At 49.9% G+C, this 17,599-nt stretch overlaps 1 protein-coding gene across 1 annotated transcript in view; it reads left to right on the forward strand.

Annotated features, from left to right (window-relative positions):
- Positions 1-17,599, forward strand: part of SLC14A2 (solute carrier family 14 member 2) — a gene marked incomplete at its 5' end in the record, with an annotated part of 45,329 nt that overhangs the window by 25,538 nt on the left and 2,192 nt on the right. The window contains 9 exons of the mRNA XM_081096513.1: positions 6,546-6,668; positions 8,848-8,930; positions 10,031-10,190; positions 11,170-11,359; positions 11,677-11,805; positions 12,726-12,918; positions 14,638-14,785; positions 15,433-15,567; positions 16,653-16,702. Of these exons, the coding sequence (XP_080952639.1) occupies positions 6,546-6,668; positions 8,848-8,930; positions 10,031-10,190; positions 11,170-11,359; positions 11,677-11,805; positions 12,726-12,918; positions 14,638-14,785; positions 15,433-15,567; positions 16,653-16,702 (1,211 nt within the window). The remainder of the gene's footprint in view (positions 1-6,545; positions 6,669-8,847; positions 8,931-10,030; positions 10,191-11,169; positions 11,360-11,676; positions 11,806-12,725; positions 12,919-14,637; positions 14,786-15,432; positions 15,568-16,652; positions 16,703-17,599) is intronic.

Raw genomic sequence — 17,599 nt, forward strand, 5'->3', positions numbered from 1 at the left:
GGCCCTCTGTGCAGGAAACAGGTCTGCAGTCAGCTCCCACCTGTCCCTGGAATGTGGGGCCTGCCAGGTTCCTCACCCCCACCCCACCCTCACCTTTGTTTGCTTTCCTCCTTTTGAAGGCCCTCCGTGATCAGATCAAGACCCCTCTTTGGCAGTTCCAAAACACCTGGCACAGTGGTCAGGGGGTTTGACGTCAGTGTGGAGTTTGTCTACTCAGGTGTAGCTAATTTCTGCAGCATGAGGTTCTGTTTCTGAGCTTGGGTAGGCCACCTCACACCCTGTCACAGAGTCGGGGAAGGGGGAGAGGAGAAGGATACACAAGCCCAAGGGAGGGGAGGGTAATGCTTGACCTATCATACACAAAGCCAAACAAAACATGTTTTGATTGGGCCCCCTCCCCAAACCCCAGCCTTCTAGATCCCACAGCCTCATGGGACTTGGGAGGGCTGGCTTCCCTGATATATAGAGCTCGGCATCCTTTCTGGAGGCGGGGGTTAGGTTATTCCCTTCTTGCTCTGAGAGGGTCCCATGGTGAGTCCCCAAGACACCAGTCAGTAGAAGGCAGAAGGAGGCAAGGTCTGAAAATTTCCACAGAACCAGAAAGACAGCATCCAGTGTTGGGCTGTACATAAATTTCCATCAAGATGCTGATGGCAACACTGTTCCCCAGCCTGTGGCCTGCCTGCATGGGGAATTGAGAGAGTTTATTGAGGTTAGAAAGCAAATTGGCCCCCTGAGGAGACAACTCTTAGATGATTGCTTTAAAGGCAAATACTGGAGAGAGAATTCTAATGAGAGGAGTAACTGATGGTAACGCCTGAAGGAGGACATGAAAGCTACTGCTCGAGCGTCCCCGGCTCTGCCCCTTTAAAGGAAATCTGCCTGATCAAACCAGGTCAGGGAACCATGGTAGCAGGAGCTGGGATTCCCTGGGGAGTTTAGAAAGTAATCCTTTGTCGGGAAGGCCAGAGAGAGCATTTGTCTTTTCTCTCCCTCATCCTCCATGGTACCCTTCCTCAACTGGAAGGCATGTGCCAGGCATAGGGTTAGGAAATGCAAAGAGAATTTACAGAAAGTCAGCAAGAGGATGGGCTGGAGGGCTTCAGGAATTGAAGGGGTTTGGGTTTAGGGAGAAGTCCACCGCCTGGAGTTGAGGACCAGAGACGCCACCCAATCAGAAAGAAGCTTCTTCCCAAACCTCAATGGTCTAGATTCCTCCAGCCTGTGCAGGACATCAAAAGGAGCCCAGGTAAGAGGTCCCAGGGGAGAGAAATGGACCAGGTAGACCCCCTAGGCAACAGGACCATCTGACTTTTCAGAGGCAGAGAAAGAAGAGATCTTTTTCTGTTTCTTTCTTCTGTTGGGCTCTGGTGTCTGGGGGAGGCCAGTCTTGAGACAGGAATCTTTACTAAGAATTCTAAAGTGAATTTAGATTCCAGAAGCTTCAAACTGGAAGAGCTCTTTTAAAAATAATAATTCAAACCCCTCACTTTGTAGATGAGGAAACCACAGCTTATCCAGGGAACTGTCCAGATCGTAAAAGAGACTGGACACAGGTCCAGCTGTCCTAACTCCCAACCCTGAGCTCTTCTTGCTCACCTGGTGGTGGAACTAAGTGAACCCATCAGCCCTTGAATCCCTTTACCGCCAGACCTGCCCACTGGTTGAGTCTCATATTATTTGTCATCCTTTCCATAACTCTGTAACTCACGGTTCTGACAAGATGGTCCCCAGGGAATCACCATGTTGAGTTGAGCTGTGGGGTATTAATGGGGTGGATTTGAACACCTTCCTCCTAAGAGTCATTACCTACTACTTCCAGGACAATGGCACCTGGTCCAGGCAGCTAAACCGCTCTCCTCAGATCCTGATGCCTTCCACAGGCATGCCTATAGAACAAGACCATCTCAGTATCCACAAATATCTTAATATACCAGTTTAACAACCTGTTTTCTTGGTGGCTCTCTCTTCCATAGCCATCTTAGGTTACCGTAGACATACTCTGAGTAGCTACAGAGAGTGGATATTTCTGGAAGACAGACAGCAGTGCTTTAAGAAATGACATTCTAGGAAATTGAAGCTCTCTAATCAGAGAATGGACAACCTGTCAGCTATGTGATCTCCTCCAAAACTGGCACCAAAGGATATGAGCCTCGGTGAACTTGCTGAGCGAAGACTATTCTGTGAGGCTTGGAAGTGCCCATGGCCAGGCCTCTGCCCGCTGTCAACCCCCGGCCTTGACATACCCCTCCTCTCAAACTTGTGCAGCATCCACATCTTTCTTAAGGTTAGAGGGGGAAAATAAGTTTACTATCAAGTGCCAGTGCTGACTAATTGGTTGATTGTCGGTGTTGAGAAGAATTCTGAGGCTGTCCTGAAATAGATAAAGAAAGTGCTTATGATCAAATAGCTGTGTTTGCCATAGATAATGAGGAGCAGGGGTGCTGGAGAAGAGGATGTGATGGAAATGTTGTTCCAAGGGAAGAAGCCAGTGTACAATGGCCCAAAACTTTCCCTGGGCTTTCATTGGGTGTCACAAATGTAATGATACACAGGTTGGCTTTTGTGTTTTGTTTTGGGTGGTGTTTTTTGTTTGTTTCTCCTTCTGGGATATGAAATAATTCATATTTTAAATTAAAAATGTCGCAAGTCCATTGATATCATTTGGGAAGGCTCCAGTCGTCTGGAAAACACCTGCAGTGCAGGAGTAAAGCATCAACGCCAGGTCAAAACCTGGCTCCACCACTGACTGGCATGTGACCTCAGGGGGCCACTTCTCTGTGGGCCTGTTTCCTTCTATCAATGCCCAGACTCACAGGTCACTTGATTGATAATTCCAAGTAGTTAATTGGATTGGAAAGGATTTATTAACTTTTTGTGTGCATGGTAACTATCAATATAAACCTTCACTGTGGCCCTAGCTTCAAAGGATGTAGTCTAGACCAGCCGTGGGCAAACTACGGCCCGCGGGCCGGATCGGCCCGTTTGAAATGAATAAAACTAAAAAAAAAAAAAAAAAGACCGTACCCTTTTATGTAATGATGTTTACTTTGAATTTATATTAGTTCACACAAACACTCCATCCATGCTTTTGTTCCGGCCCTCCGGTCCAGTTTAAGAACCCATTGTGGCCCTCGAGTCAAAAAGTTTGCCCATCCCTGGTCTAGACTCTAGAGTCTTATGCAAATGCAGTGAGAATCCAAAGAATGGAATGATCCACATGGCCAAGTAAGTCAAGGATGGCATCATGGAAGAAGCAGAGCATAAACCAGACCTTGAAGGGTCGAAAGAAATTAAGCAAGAAGAGGAAGGAAACATACAGGGCCTGCAATAAGGCCAGAGGACTGAGGCAGGGTGTGTGGGGGAAGGAAATGGAAGAGCTGGATGATGAAGATAGTCATATTGTGGAATATCTGGAAAGCCAGGCGGAGGCACATGAGTGTCATACTCTTGGCAATAGGGAGCTATGTAGATTATTGAGTAAGAGAGTGGCAATGACATGGTCCAGTAGTTGGAGCATAGAATGGATTGAAATGAGAGAGGATCAAAGTCAGGGAGATTAACAGTTCTGAGGGTGGGCTCTGTTGAGAACAGGGGGAAGAGAGTTCACAGTCATTCTGGAGGAAGATCAAGTGTTACCCCAAACACAGATAGCCTGCTCTAACTGTTGTACTCTTTAACCTCATTTATGAAATCATCATAAGGTATCTTGAGGTTAAAGGTGGTACCAACTCATTTATGCTTATTAATGTCTTCTCCATGGCATGAGCCAAAAACAAAGCAAAAACAAACAAAGGCTGGGCAAGTCCATTGACCAACTAGTGAACTGTGTGTGGGAGGGGAAGGGGGAGAGGGAGAGAAAGAGCTTAAAGCATTTACTCTGAGGATGAGGTCTTGCTTATCTCAGGATTACAGTGACTCATACCCTACCTCCTTAAAAAAATGGACTTCCAAATAATTTACCTCCAAATGTTCCTGTGGACCTGACCTCTGCCTGTACTCTGTCCACGTCCCTCACAACCCCTTGCCAGTGCAGATTTGGTAGGAAGGTGCAGGAAGACTTGTGGAGTTCTCTTGAATCCCCCCAAAGCAGGGTTGAACTGATAGGCCAAAAAGAAATCCCTCGGAGGAAGGAAGGTCTAGGGAAATAAGCCTTGGACTGGAAGGTGAGATAATAGCTGTGTGGACTCCAGCAAGTCACTCAGCTTCTCTGGGCTTCAGTTTCCCCATCTGTAAAATGGGAGGGCTGGAATGGATCATCTCAAAACCTTTCTAGTTCTAGCAATCAAGGCCTCTGCTAGTTTATAGAATGATCTTTGAAAATGTCAACTTCACAGAAAAAAAGATATCATCCCATTTACCACCCACAGGCATCTCTCTCTCTCTCTCTCTCTCTCTCTCTCTCTCTCTCTCTCTCTGTCTCTCTCTCTTTCTCTCTCTCTCTTTCACACACACACACACACACACACACATGCACTGGCCCTGCAACCTGCAACACTCAATTTCTACATAGGGAAACATGCCCAACTTGTGACCAAAGTGTAACCATGTAGAAATGGATATAGAAAAAAATCAGATCATATATAATGTGTCACTTCAAAAAGAGTCATGCTGGCATAGTAGGGAAATCGCCTTTTGATGTATGAGTGTGTTCGCAAACAGTAGGCTGGAGGAATAGCAGACCCAGGGAGCTGGGAAGGGATGACAAATGGGTCCTTATGGTAGGTTCCAGATGCTCCATATGTTGAACATTGTAGGTAATATAAGGACAGCATCGATCCACCCGAGAAAGACAGCTTGTAGACAGTGGACCGGCTTGGACCTGTTTGAGTAAAAGGTTGACCTTCAGTAGGATCAACTACTCATTTCTTCTTCCTCTGAAAGATGTCGTAGATGCTTTGAGATTGTTTGGTCCTCTCAAAGACATTGCATTGAGCTTCCACACTGTATTTGACAGGTTTTTTTTTACCCCTCAGTCCCTTTCACCCCTGCTACTTGAACAGCTGGCACTTTCTGTACCACAGAAGTCAGCAGGGGTGTAAGTCCTATTGGGCAGGACTCCAGAAAAAGTGCTTCCAAGCAGATTATTGTGGCTCATCACTGTTCTTTTCTCCTCGGAGTCAATGGGCAGAAAGCACCATTGGACTCTTGCCTATTCAAACATGGGTGGCAGAAATCCTCGAGGGCAGGGACCATGCCCCTGAAATGGTCCTGAACGGCCCCAGTGTGAAGCTACATGCCCTGGGACACCTAAAAGGCTTGTTAGGGTGGAGAGGGCAGTAATTCTAACACCAGATGGCATGCCAAGGAGCCACTCAGCTGCTAAGGTCATCAAGGACAGAGCTTCCCAAACCATGTGCCACGGCACACTCATAGCTGGCCCCGGAGAGCATCCCCTGGCCCTCTAGTCAACCAGGTGGGACCTGGTGTGGCCACAGTCCCTGGGCCCAGCTGTGTGGTCCCAAAAGGAGCAGTACTAGTAAGTTGCTATCACCTTGGCTGTAAGTTTTTTCACAGCCTCAGGAAATTTGTTACTTTATCTCCCACCTTCTTCGTGGTGTCTGTTCCCACCTTTCATTCTCAACTCTTGGCCGGTCCATCTTGTGGGGCCGCTGCCCTCCCAGATGGTATGTAACCTGGCAGTCCGGTATCACCCCCTGAGACCCAGAACCAGCACCATGTCAGACCGTACTTGGATCCATCTCCCAACTCATCCCAAACAAAGACAAGAATTGTTTTTAAAGGAAAGAGAGATACCATTGGTTTTTGTCTTTTATGACTAGGACATCTGTTCTGGGAATTCATAGTAATATGGGCCCCACAGAGCCCGGGCACGAAAGCTGAGCCTGGCCTTCTGCAGCCTCTAGGGAGCAGTGGATGTCAGGAGACCTGGGTGCAGTTCCTGGCTGTGCCACGGTGAACCAGTGACCTGGGCAAGTTCATTTCTCTGGATCTAGGAGGTAGTATCTTGAAGCTCCATGAAATTCTGAGTCTGTGATGCTGCAGGATCAAGATATTGTTCTGCCCAGGGTGTGTCTGGGGTAGCTGACACTTAGCATGTGAGGACCAAGGAGCAATGGTCTGGGGTCAGGTCCAGGCATTTTTAAAGCACCGTTATTCTGAAGTGCAGCCAGCACTGAGGGGCGCCCCATATAGACTCCCCACCTCAGATGGCAGCCAGGGCGCTGGCTGAAGGGTGGAAATAGGCAGTCAGCAAGGGCCCACCCCAAGGTCACCCAAGGCCCCGTTAAGTGAGTCAGGGAGGATTCCTCGTTGGGGAACTGAGAGCCTGGCTCATGGTCTTGGGACACTGGTAGGGGTCTGGGGTCTGGTTTCTGTGGGGAAAGGAGTGGAAGTTTTCATGGGAGAAGTAGAGAAGCTGATGTTTCACAGACGTGATGCAACCACCATGCCGCTTCTGACCACACCCACACCGCTCTTTCTTTTCCTGCTTCTGCCTGTGATTTTCCCACGCTCTCTGCTTGGCTCTCACTGGGTACGGGCCAGGGTGGGACGCTGACCTGTCTCCTTTTGGCCCTGGCTAGGCAGCGGCGGGGAGCAGCCAGTCATCACGAGCCCCAAGGCCGATGAGGGCTCTGAGGCCGTGCTCCCTAAGCCCAGGAGCGTGTTCCACATCGAGTGGTCATCCATTCGGAGGAGGAGCAAAGGTGTGCGCTTCCTCCCCTCATTCTTGGGGCCTTGATTTACCCATCTGTAAAATGAGGACGATGCTAGGACCTAGTCACGGGGGGTGGGGAGAACTGTGAGGGTCAGGCCTGTCCTTATCACAGCCAACCTCTGACCACAGCCATGGGTTCCAGCGCCCACTCTCTCCCTGGGTGGGACACTAAGCAGGCAGCAGGCTCTGTAGATCAAGGCCAGGAGGTCTCAAGCTTGGCTGCACATTGGAGTCACCTGCATCGCATCCTGGAAAACTCTAATTTAATTCTGCTGGGACCCACCTGGGTGGGCTGAAGGACCTTTAGAAGCTCTCCGTGAGATTCTGTTTGCTGCCATGTCCCAAACGACTGGTCCAGGAGGCAGGGATAAACCGGTCTCAGCACTGCAGGGGTGGAGATACCAGGGCCGAGGGAACAGGTAGAGTGGCAGGGAGGGAGGGTCTCCCACAGGCCAAGATCAAGACGGGGTTCAGGCGGCAGCCAGAGCTGAACCAGAGGTGGAGCCAGAAATGTGGCTTTAGCAGCTGAGGACATGTTGTGGCAAACAGGAAGGGGTTGGGGGGTGGGTGGAGGGTCTCCCCAAACCTGCTGCAAGGTTGGAGCAACTTCATGAAGAGCCAGGGCAGGAAAACAATCTAATTCTGCCCGCAAACCCCAGAGAGGAGAGCGGACTTGCCCAGAGTACCCAGCCGGCGATGGGCACTGCACCGGATAAAACTCATTCCCAGGTTACTGTCCTGTTTACAGCCTCACACACTTCCCAGAAGAGCCTTTTTGCTCCAGGTCCTCTGAGCCTCATCCCTTCACACCTAAAGTTGCCAACCCAGAGACATGGGCCTGGGGTGTTTCAGAAAAACACCTCACACGGGGTAGAGGGCATCGAGATACCCCAAGGGCCCTCTAGCCCAGGAGTTTGTGTTTGTGAGGGGCCCTGGGCATGTGTGGAAGAGAGCAGGGCTTGCTTCAAAAAGTTAATAACCTCCCTCCAAACATCCTCCTATGATGTGCTGCAGGGCTGGGGTCGGGGAGGGCCCAGCAGAGAGCCAGTGCAAAGGAGCCTGGGAGGGGGAGCGTGGTCCCAATTGCTGAAGAGCCAGCAGGCAGCGGGAGCTTCAGACAGAAGCCGCGGGTCCATCAAGATACACACTGGCCTCGAAGCCTAGGAATCCTCTCTGCTTCCCACTCTTCCCTTCTAAGCTTCCAAACATTAACTTGTTTCTCCTGCATCGTGCAACTGCCCAGCCACAGTGGTATTTGCAGACCCTGCTCCCTCAAGAGCGGGCACACAGTGTCTTTGGTGCATTCTTTCTAGCGGTTAGCACTCTGAGGACTCATGAATGCATCTTGACTGGGACCAGCCTATCCAGTGTGAAAATGCCTGGCGTTCAGAGCCCAGTCTGCCATTCTCACACTTGACCACGAGAGGGCACCAGAGCACCAATGCCGAAACTTCCAAGGGCGTAACTTCTTTTATGATGTATAAAACCTTACTGACATGGGTCATCTTTAAAAGTAAGTGGTGTAGTAATGATGAAAAAATATGTTTAGAGCCACTTTACGAGAGTTTTCTAGAATTACAAGGACAAGCCAAAGTCAATTCAAGTAATGACATGGATATCACTTGTCTTATTTCAACCAGCAGTTGCTGTTAAAATACCTAAAATTCCAAGACATACAACCAAAAAAAGAGACCCAAACAGCCCAAGGTCACCCAGTGGGGAAGAGTCACAGGCAAATGCACCCAGCCCTTGCGTGGCTCAGGCAGCTTCATGCTGTATGAGCAATAGCGTCAGAGTTCCTTTCTTTGCACACCTACGTGTTGTCCATGAGGCAGAGGAAAAAGAACCCTGGATTCGGGGATCATGGGCAAGTCATCTAAAAACTATTAGGGGTGAGCTAAGTCAGACCTTATTCACTAAAGGCCAGTTGAATCGCTGGACTCCCAATTCCCGTGAAATGTTGACATGAGGACGTTCATTTTTACCCAAATGGGTTCATAGCCATTAAAAGAAAAAGATTGGGGCTTCCAGCTGCAAGATGCCAAGGTTCTGGGCTTCCTCCGGTGGAAAGCGGAAGACATATTCCAATGCGAGGCCTCCCCAGAATTCACTGCTCAGTGCCAGGGTAGAGGTGTCCTAACTGACGATGTTTTTCCTTCCAACGGCAGTGTTTGGGAAAGGTGAACACCAGGAGAGACAAACCAAAGACCCTTTCCCCTATCAGTACCGGAAGCCCACGCTCGAGTTGCTGGTAAGTGATGAGTGGCCGGAACGCGGGGCAGCGCCCCACAGTCACAGGGCCTGTGCAGGTTAGGGAGCCGAGGTCTGGGAAAGGCATCTCCCATTTGGCAAACTTTTCTTAAATTCATATTTCCAGAAACATAATTACCTGGCATTAAAGTGTCCATTTTTCACAGTTTTACTTTATAAAGTTTCATACTCCTTTTATTTGAATTCTTTTTTAAATTTATCTTTATTGTTGAATGTATTTTAGATGTCCCCTTTTTTCCCATTGCCCCCCCTCCACCCCCCACCCACTCCCCTCCCTCAGACCTTCACCACACTATTGTCTGTCCATGGGTTATGCATACAAGTTCTTTGGTTAATCTCTCCCCACCCACACTCACCCCCATCTTCCCCTAAACCCAGACTTTAAGCCAGAGGTTCTCAACCTGTGAGTTGAGACCCCTTTGGCAGTCGAACGACCCTTTCACAGGGGTCACCTTAGACCATCCTGCATATCAGATATTTACATTACAATTCATAACAGTAGCAACATTACAGTTATGAAGTAGCAATGAAAATAATTTTATGGTTGGGTCACAACATGAGAAACTATTTAAAGGGCCAGAAGGTTGAGAACCACTGCTGAGTTTAAGCATTTAAGAAACAAGCTAGAGCCTATTTTCAAAAACAGAATCTCTGCATGTTTAATTTTATGAGCAGTTGCATTTTAATGCTAGGTGGGGGGAGAGATTTCTTCTGGAAAGCATGTGGCATAGTAGAAGTAATTTTTTTTTTTAAAGAATATAAAGATCTGGTTAAATCCCAATTCTACTGTTTGACCTTGATGTCTGCGAATAAGAACACCTCTCCATGCCTGAGCCCTCATCCACAGAATGAGAATAAAGATATTATCTTGTTGGGTTCCAAGACTGTTGCTCATATTAACTGAGGTGACATAATGAGCAAAGGCTATTCTAGGCTACAGAAACATGGAGATGGTTAAACAGCAATCTCACTGAATGCCAAGCGAAACCCTGAGCCTGGGCCCCAGCGAGCACGGCGCCACTTCTCGGTGTGAGAAGCGCAGATGTGGGAGCCCTCTGCCTGTCTCTCGTCCCCGGGCAGGACCTGGACACCATGGAGGAGAGCGCCGAGATAAAGGTGGACACGACCATCTCCAGGACTTCCCGGATGCAGAGTTACCTGGCTGCCAGCGGGAAAAGGATCAGTAGCGCCCTCAGTTACGTCACAGGAGAGATGAAGGAGTGCGGAGAGGGGCTCAAAGGTAAAGCTTCTTTGACAGGGACCCTGACCCTGCCTTTCAGAGGTCCCCTCCAGCCGTCCCCCAGGAAACACTTGGCTGTGGTTCTCTGTAGACTAAACTATGTTTGTCTTTCAAAGGCAGGCGTTTCGCTGTTAGAACAGACACAGCCTCTTGGGATGTGAATGCAGTACCTGTAGGTGTGCAGGCTCTCATTGCTGAACACACAGCCTTGCCTCTCAAATAGCCCGTCTCTGCATGCAGCCAGGCAGGTTAGCCCTGGGAGTCCAGGGCATGCCTGCCCCTGGATAGCTCGAGGGAGAGCTGTGTCTGCTGTTCCAAGAGGTTCTCGTTAGCAATCTCCCCAGGGCTCAGGCCATGGGTTTGATGACCCCTGTGCAGAAAGAGTTGTTTTTTCCAGATCCATCTTCTTGAAAGGGTCAGTGTGATGCCAGAAGCCACTCCTTGCAGGGACGGTTGCTACCTTCCCGTCCCCTCACTGGTTGGCCCCCAGCTCATGCCATTCCCACAGGGGCACAGAAAGCTCAGGTACCCGCTACTTGAAAAACAACCTAAAGACCACCACTGTTGCCTGGCCGGCATGACTCAGTGGTTGAGCATCAACCTATGAACCAGGGGGTCACGGTTCGATTCCTGGTCAGGGCACATGCCTGGGTTCTGGGCTCGATCGCCAATGTGGGGCATGTGGGAGGCAGCCGATCCATTATTCTTCTCATCACTGATGTTTCTATCTCTCTCGTCCTCTCCCTTCTTCTCTGAAATCAATAAATATATACATATATTTTTAAAGACCACCACTGTTCTCAGTGGGTCTGAAGCGTTGTCTGGGCAGTCAAATGCCCTCTCGGTTTCTTGGTTTCCTCTCTTCTGTGGCAGGCGACAGCGGGGGGCTGGCTCCCTGCAAACCCACCTCGGGTGTGGCGTGCGCCTCACTCCCTCTGCTCCCAAGCATTGACCGACTCCCTGCCTGCTTCCATTCCAGACAAATCCCCCGTCTTCCAGTTCCTGGACTGGGTGCTCCGGGGCACGTCCCAGGTGATGTTCGTGAACAACCCCCTCAGCGGCATGCTCATCGTCCTCGGCCTCTTCGTGCAGAACCCCTGGTGGGCCATCTCGGGCTGCCTGGGCACCGTGATGTCCACCCTGACCGCCCTCATCCTCAGCCAGGACAAGTACGTTCCGGGAGCCCCAGGGTCAGCATGAGGCCAGAGGCCAATCCTGCGGGGACCATTGCCCCTTCCCATCCCCTCACTGCAGAAACCCCTCAACTAGGACACTGGTAGCCAGGAACCACCATCCCCTGGTGACTTCGTAACTGCTGTACACCATCTAGGGGAGTGGGAGGAGGGCATCTGTTCGAAGGTGTTTGCAGTCAATCCCAGTTGAGGAAAATCTGAGTGAGAAGGAAATTGGAGAAAGCAGCACCCCTACACTGGGCCTTTGGGAGCCCCCACGTCAGCAGCCCTCCTTCCCCCCCCCCCCCACCCAGGTCGGCCATCGCAGCAGGACTGCAGGGCTACAACGGGGTGCTGGTGGGGCTGCTGATGGCCGTGTTCTCAGACAGAGGCGACTATTATTGGTGGCTCCTGCTCCCGGTCATCGTCATGTCCATGGCTTGGTAAGTTGGCTCCCGAAGCCGTGGGTGCTTACCAGGGACTGCCAATCTCTATCCCAACGCCACGACTATGTCTCCGCTCGCTTTGAAGGTGGCATCTCCTTAGCTTACACATCAGAAACATCTACTGGGAATAATTACTAACGCCATGCAGTGCCAGCGCTGTGCTAGGTGGCCTCCAGACAGCATCGCCTACCTACCGTCCCTTCCTCTTCTTCTTTTAAGATCTAAAGGGTTTCTGGTCCTGCCCTACCAGAGCCCGGGGAAATTAAATGAAGACAGTATAGGTTAAGAGCCACACCACGGGATCCCATCAGTTGCTGCAAATCTTCTCATTCCTCCTGCTGCCACCCACCCCCTCCCCAGCTTTCCCCTGTCCGTGGGACCCCTGACCAAACTGGGACCACCTCCCAGTGTGGTATGGAGGGCAGGCCTACCTCCTCAATGGCCTCACCCTCTGTGAGCTCCGGGCCTGGCCCAGGGCTGTCCCTGAGTGCACCAGGCCCAGCTCCTCCTCCACCTCTAGAAACCACAGACACTCTGCCCATGAGGCTCATGCTCTCAGCTGCTCAGCAAGCATTTGTTGAAGGAAGGAATGCCATTCCCTATCCCCTACCCCATCACTCCCGCAACTTGCCCTCTCTCCTCCTGCCTGGACACGGGGCTGTGTGACTTTCCACGGAAGTTCTGTGACTCCCTGCCTCCAGACTTCCCCCAGAAAGGCCCCCTTCTCAAGTTGAGTCTGGGCATCACCCTGCCGCTGTGCCAGGGACAGGGAGGAAGAGGCTGGGAAATTGCAGCTCAGGGCCAGTCAGGCGCAGAGAGGGTGCTTTTCCCCAGGGAGGCCCGGGGAGCACTCCCGCTCAGTCCAGGGTCAGGGCCGGGGGCTCCCTGAACGGCATCTCCTGTGCTTCTGCCGCCAGCCCCATCCTCTCCAGTGCCCTGGGCTCCATCTTCAGCAAGTGGGACCTCCCAGTGTTCACGCTGCCCTTCAACATCATGGTGACCCTGTACCTGGCAGCCACAGGGCCCTACAACCTCTTCTTCCCCACGACCCTGCTGCAGCCTGCCTCCTCGGTGCCCAACATCACCTGGTCGGAGGTCCAAGTGCCTTTGGTAGGTACTGGGGAAGGTGGAAGACAGCAAACGCAGTGTTAAAGTGGCATTTACTTATTTTGCACATCAGAAAGGTCCACGCGTCGTAACGGCTATTCTACAGCACGAGGCACTCTACATACAGTTTGTCATGATCCACCATCTGTGCTTTTCTCTTTCTAACTAAGAGCCAGAAAGGCCACCGCTGATTCCACAGAGGAAGACACTGAGGCCGAAGGTCAAGGTCACACAGCAAATTAGTGAAGGGCAAAGGCAAGACTAAAGTCTGGCCTCCAGTCTGCAGGACCCGGGCTCTTTCCTTCTTCCTGTTTGTGGAGTCTCTTAGAGGCTGTATCCCCGTTTCCATCCCGCTCATGTTGTGCATTTTTCATCCAGTCTCATTGAATCATTAAAGACGTACATCTTACACTGCCATCTACTGGCCCAGGCCGGTCTGCCCCGGCCTCCACACGTAATTGCTCTCCGAGGCCGAGGTGCGCTCACACTTGAAAGCACAGGTGTTCCTCCATTAAGACATGCTCTCATAACAGCGCTTTTCACGTCTTGGACAAGTATTCTGTGTATAACGCTGGCCTCTGGAAGTCTGCCAAGATCATTAATAAGCGGCTACACCAAGAGCATTAAAGCAGCCTGGAGAAATGAGCGCATTAGCCTCCTTATCTACGTGGACACGTTTTCTCTGAGCTCCCCCTTCCTCCCCTACCCTCCACCCCCAGTTGCTATTACTCTGAACAGCTCCCACCACCACCACCACCACCGCTGCCGCCACCCCAACCCCCGCCACCCGGACTGGGCTCACTCAGAAACTCCGTTATTGGCCATTTATCATCTAACCACAAAGCCCCTTGCCCTTGTTGAAAGAACTTTCAGAACTAATGTTGCCTAGTTTCTCTTAGCGTCCCAGAGTCTGCAACAGCAGAGCATAGCAGACGGCACGTGCACAAAAAGTGTCATTATTTAGGAAGAGAAATGTTCGTGTTAGCGCCGTCCTTGTTGATGTGCATGTGTGCGTGTGCATGTGTGTGTGTGCATGTGTGCGTGTGCATGTGTGTGTGTGTGTACGTGTGCATGTGCATGTGCGTGTGTACACCTTCATGAGCCACAGGTGAGTAAAGGTGCCACATTGGCAATTCACTCCTGTGGCTTCCCTTTCATAGTATTTACTCCACTGATGTCTTTGGATGGCAAAATTACTCTAATTGGTGTGCTACAGGGAGATGATGTTATAAAAGGTTAATTTAAGATATTTTGCATTCTCCATGCCACATTTTCAATGGAAAAGCTATGTAGGAAATTTGGAGAAATGAAAAAAAATTAGGAAATTCTATACAAATATATTAAAACCCCCAAAGTTCCAGGAAAAGAAAAATTCAATTTGGGGTCATTATTCTTTAGAAATAACTTCCTGGACAATTGAATGGATTATGGCCATGATGAATATGTTTTGTTTTGACCATCTCATTAGAGCCTTGAGTCTTGGGGAAACAGGTGGTCAATGTCAGAGGGAGGATTTAAAACTCCCAACAGGAATCTTTACATGCTAACCCCTAATGTTCTAAGAATGCAAAATTAAAACGATAAAGCTGTGTTCCTTCTAGAGTTAACCTATTTGAATAAAAGCACCTTGGAAACCTGTTGCAAAATGTTAGTGTGGAGGGTTTGGCGCCAAATCTTTTCCAGCCAAGGGTAAAGCTGTCTCTTTGTGTGTGGTGCCCACAGCTTTTGAGAGCCATCCCTGTTGGAATCGGCCAAGTGTACGGCTGCGATAACCCTTGGACTGGAGGCATTTTCCTCATCGCCTTGTTCATATCGTCACCTCTTATTTGCTTGCACGCTGCCATTGGATCCACCATGGGGATGTTAGCAGGTTAGTGTCAGCACTTCTCCCTTATTCAGGGGCCATAAAGATTTGGAACCTGAGACCAACTCCAAAGAAAATGGGGGCACGTGTCTTCAGAGCTTCACCTGCTTATTTCTGTAAATGTTCCCTCCTTTTATTATACCATGGTGGTTTTTTTTTTTTTCTATTTCGGTGCCAGTAACCTATGGTACTGTGAGCAAAAGCTGCCCTCAAGAAAGGCTTTGGTGTTAGTCACTTACACCTTAGTATAAATTTAAAGCTTGGGAGGGGTTTCTTCCAGGCGTGTTTATATTTTAAGTCTTCTATTTAGTGAAGATAAGAAGGATGTATTCTCCATTAGAGAACATTAAGATATCAATGAAGGAGCCATCATCCTCTTTGTGGCCAGGGAAGGACCATCTCTGGACTTCAGATTTCAGAGTTTTTACTCAAAGGGTCTCTTCTACCCATCACCACTAGTGTTCATATGGCTCTCTGGCCACTTGTTTCCTTAGGTGTTTTGTTTTGTTCTTTTGCTGAATAAAACCCTAAGTTCTTTCTTATAAAAGCCACAGAGGATAAGCAGGCTGGGTTTCGAGGACCATGGTGGGTTCGGGGCTGGCAGGTGAGCCTCGGAGAGCCCACGCCCACACGGTGCCTGCCTTCTCTCGCAGCTCTCACGATCGCAACGCCCTTTGACTCCATCTACTTCGGCCTGTGTGGCTTCAACAGCACGCTCGCCTGCATTGCCATAGGGGGCATGTTCTACGTCATCACCTGGCAGACGCACCTCCTCGCCATCGCCTGTGGTAGGTACTGCCTGTGAATCCCCTTTCCACCAAAAAAACGTGGCTGGGCCTATCCCCGCCAGGAAAACCACCCTCTGAAAATTCTGCCGATCCTTCAAAGACAGATGGGATGATCGTCTGCTTTATAAAAGGTTTTTATTGAAAATTGTTGTTGGATGATTGTTTAGTGATGAATACATTAAAATTTCTTTCTGATGAACCCAGTGTCCAGCCACTTGAGGAGAGATTTTTTTTTAAATGTTGCTTTTTTGGTTGTTGTTCGTGTCTGTCTCCTGTGATTGCTACTTTCCTGGCTAGTGATTGGACCTAATCGACAGAGCAGCTCTTGTGCAAATATATCTTAATACTTGGAGGTGGGCAATTATAGCTGATACAGCGATTAACCTTAAGCACCCAAACACTGACCCCTAGGCCTTCAAATAATGCTCACAGTGTAGGATGTGGTCAGGATTATGCCCAACTGGGCCCTCAGCTACTCTGTAGTTAACATCCTAGGAACTATTGGGATGCATTTATTTGAGAAATTAAAGGTCCAAAGCAAAGCCCAATTACGTGGGTCCACTTTCACAGAACCTCACCAGTGGCCAGTGGGCTCCTCCCAGGGGCCAGCCTGCTGTGCCCTCCCCATGCAGGGCCTAGCCCTAGACGATGAGGCAGTCAGCATAGTTGCTCTACCTCAAGTTTACAGAATGCTTCTCCTGCCTGGAAGCCCGTGTTACGTTCATAACTCGTGATGAAATACACCCGCAGGGATTTCTGGGATTCACTCGCCTTGGCGGTATAGTAAAATTTTCCTTTAAGGTTTATGCTGCTAAATGTTCCTTTGTTGGAATGCACGGTGGTGGGGCCCGAGAGAGCCATAACAGCTCAAGGCTGGACCTTTTTAACGAAGTTCACCTGCTGCCTTGGGGTGCCAGCATTTGCATGGAATTTGACACTTTTCTAAGCTGCCGGGCAATGGAAACAGAATTCAGTTTTTGTCATGTACAAGACAGCATCTGTGGCATGCACTCTATGGGGAGAGAATATGTAGATGGAGCTTGAGGCACTGTTCGTCACTTACCTATTTCTTGGTTCTTTTCCAGCACTGTTTGCAGCCTACCTGGGTGCTGCCCTGGCCAACATGTTGTCTGTGGTGAGTCCATGGGAGCTAAGAATGTGCCACACACCCTTCCTGGTCTTCTCTCGTCTCCCCAAAGTCACACAAAACCCCTCCTCCAGGAGCCTTCCCTAATTCATCCCTCTTGTCTCAAATCACACTACTCACCTCAGTACCTGCTGGACCGAAGGACCTGGGCCTCACAAGCTTAAATGTCAAGTGTCGGCCAGTCTGATCCCATCATCAGTGGGCCAGCTGAGCTCCTTATAGAAGGACAATTTCAGGAGCATTATCTTATAAAGCAAACTCCCTTCTGATAGAACTCTGGTTCTATCATCCTCTAGAACTAGTTTTAAATGTTTATTATTTAATGTTTGTATGTTTATAAATCATCTGCCTGACTAGCTAATAGGCCAATTGTTTGCTCGTAGTAACTAGCACGGTGTCGTGGTCCTGAGGGGAGGTTCAGGGAAGACAGGAGCCGAGCCCCGGTCAAGCCTGAGAGAGGCTAGAGCTGGTGGCTATGGGCACATGCAGCAGCCTGACAGCCCCTTCTCTGAGCACCAGTGAAGGGTGGTGTGTGAGGTCAGGGGGCACCACATGGCCAGCGCCAGACCCCCTCATACACAGGGAGGGTCCCAGGCCTCAGCTCAGAGTGCTCAGGGCTCAGCCTGCAGCCAATGCCTCCCCCTCTTGAATAAAGGTTCAAGAGCACATCTCATACGGGCAACCAGGAAAGTCCTGTTGGTCCTGCGGATGAAGATGGGGGTGGGTGTTCTATTCACACCTATCTACATCCCTCCTTCGTAAACTTGGGCAGTTTGGACTTAGTATGGAAAAGAATTTTCTAAGCATAGAATTAGTCTTCCTTGATACCATCCTGTGTCCCCCAGTGGGTTAAGTCCCTCCTCTGAGCCCTTCAAAGTTTGTACA

This window comes from Myotis nattereri (genome assembly GCF_964212035.1).
Source record: "Myotis nattereri genome assembly, chromosome: 8".
Taxonomy (NCBI): domain Eukaryota; kingdom Metazoa; phylum Chordata; class Mammalia; order Chiroptera; family Vespertilionidae; genus Myotis; species Myotis nattereri.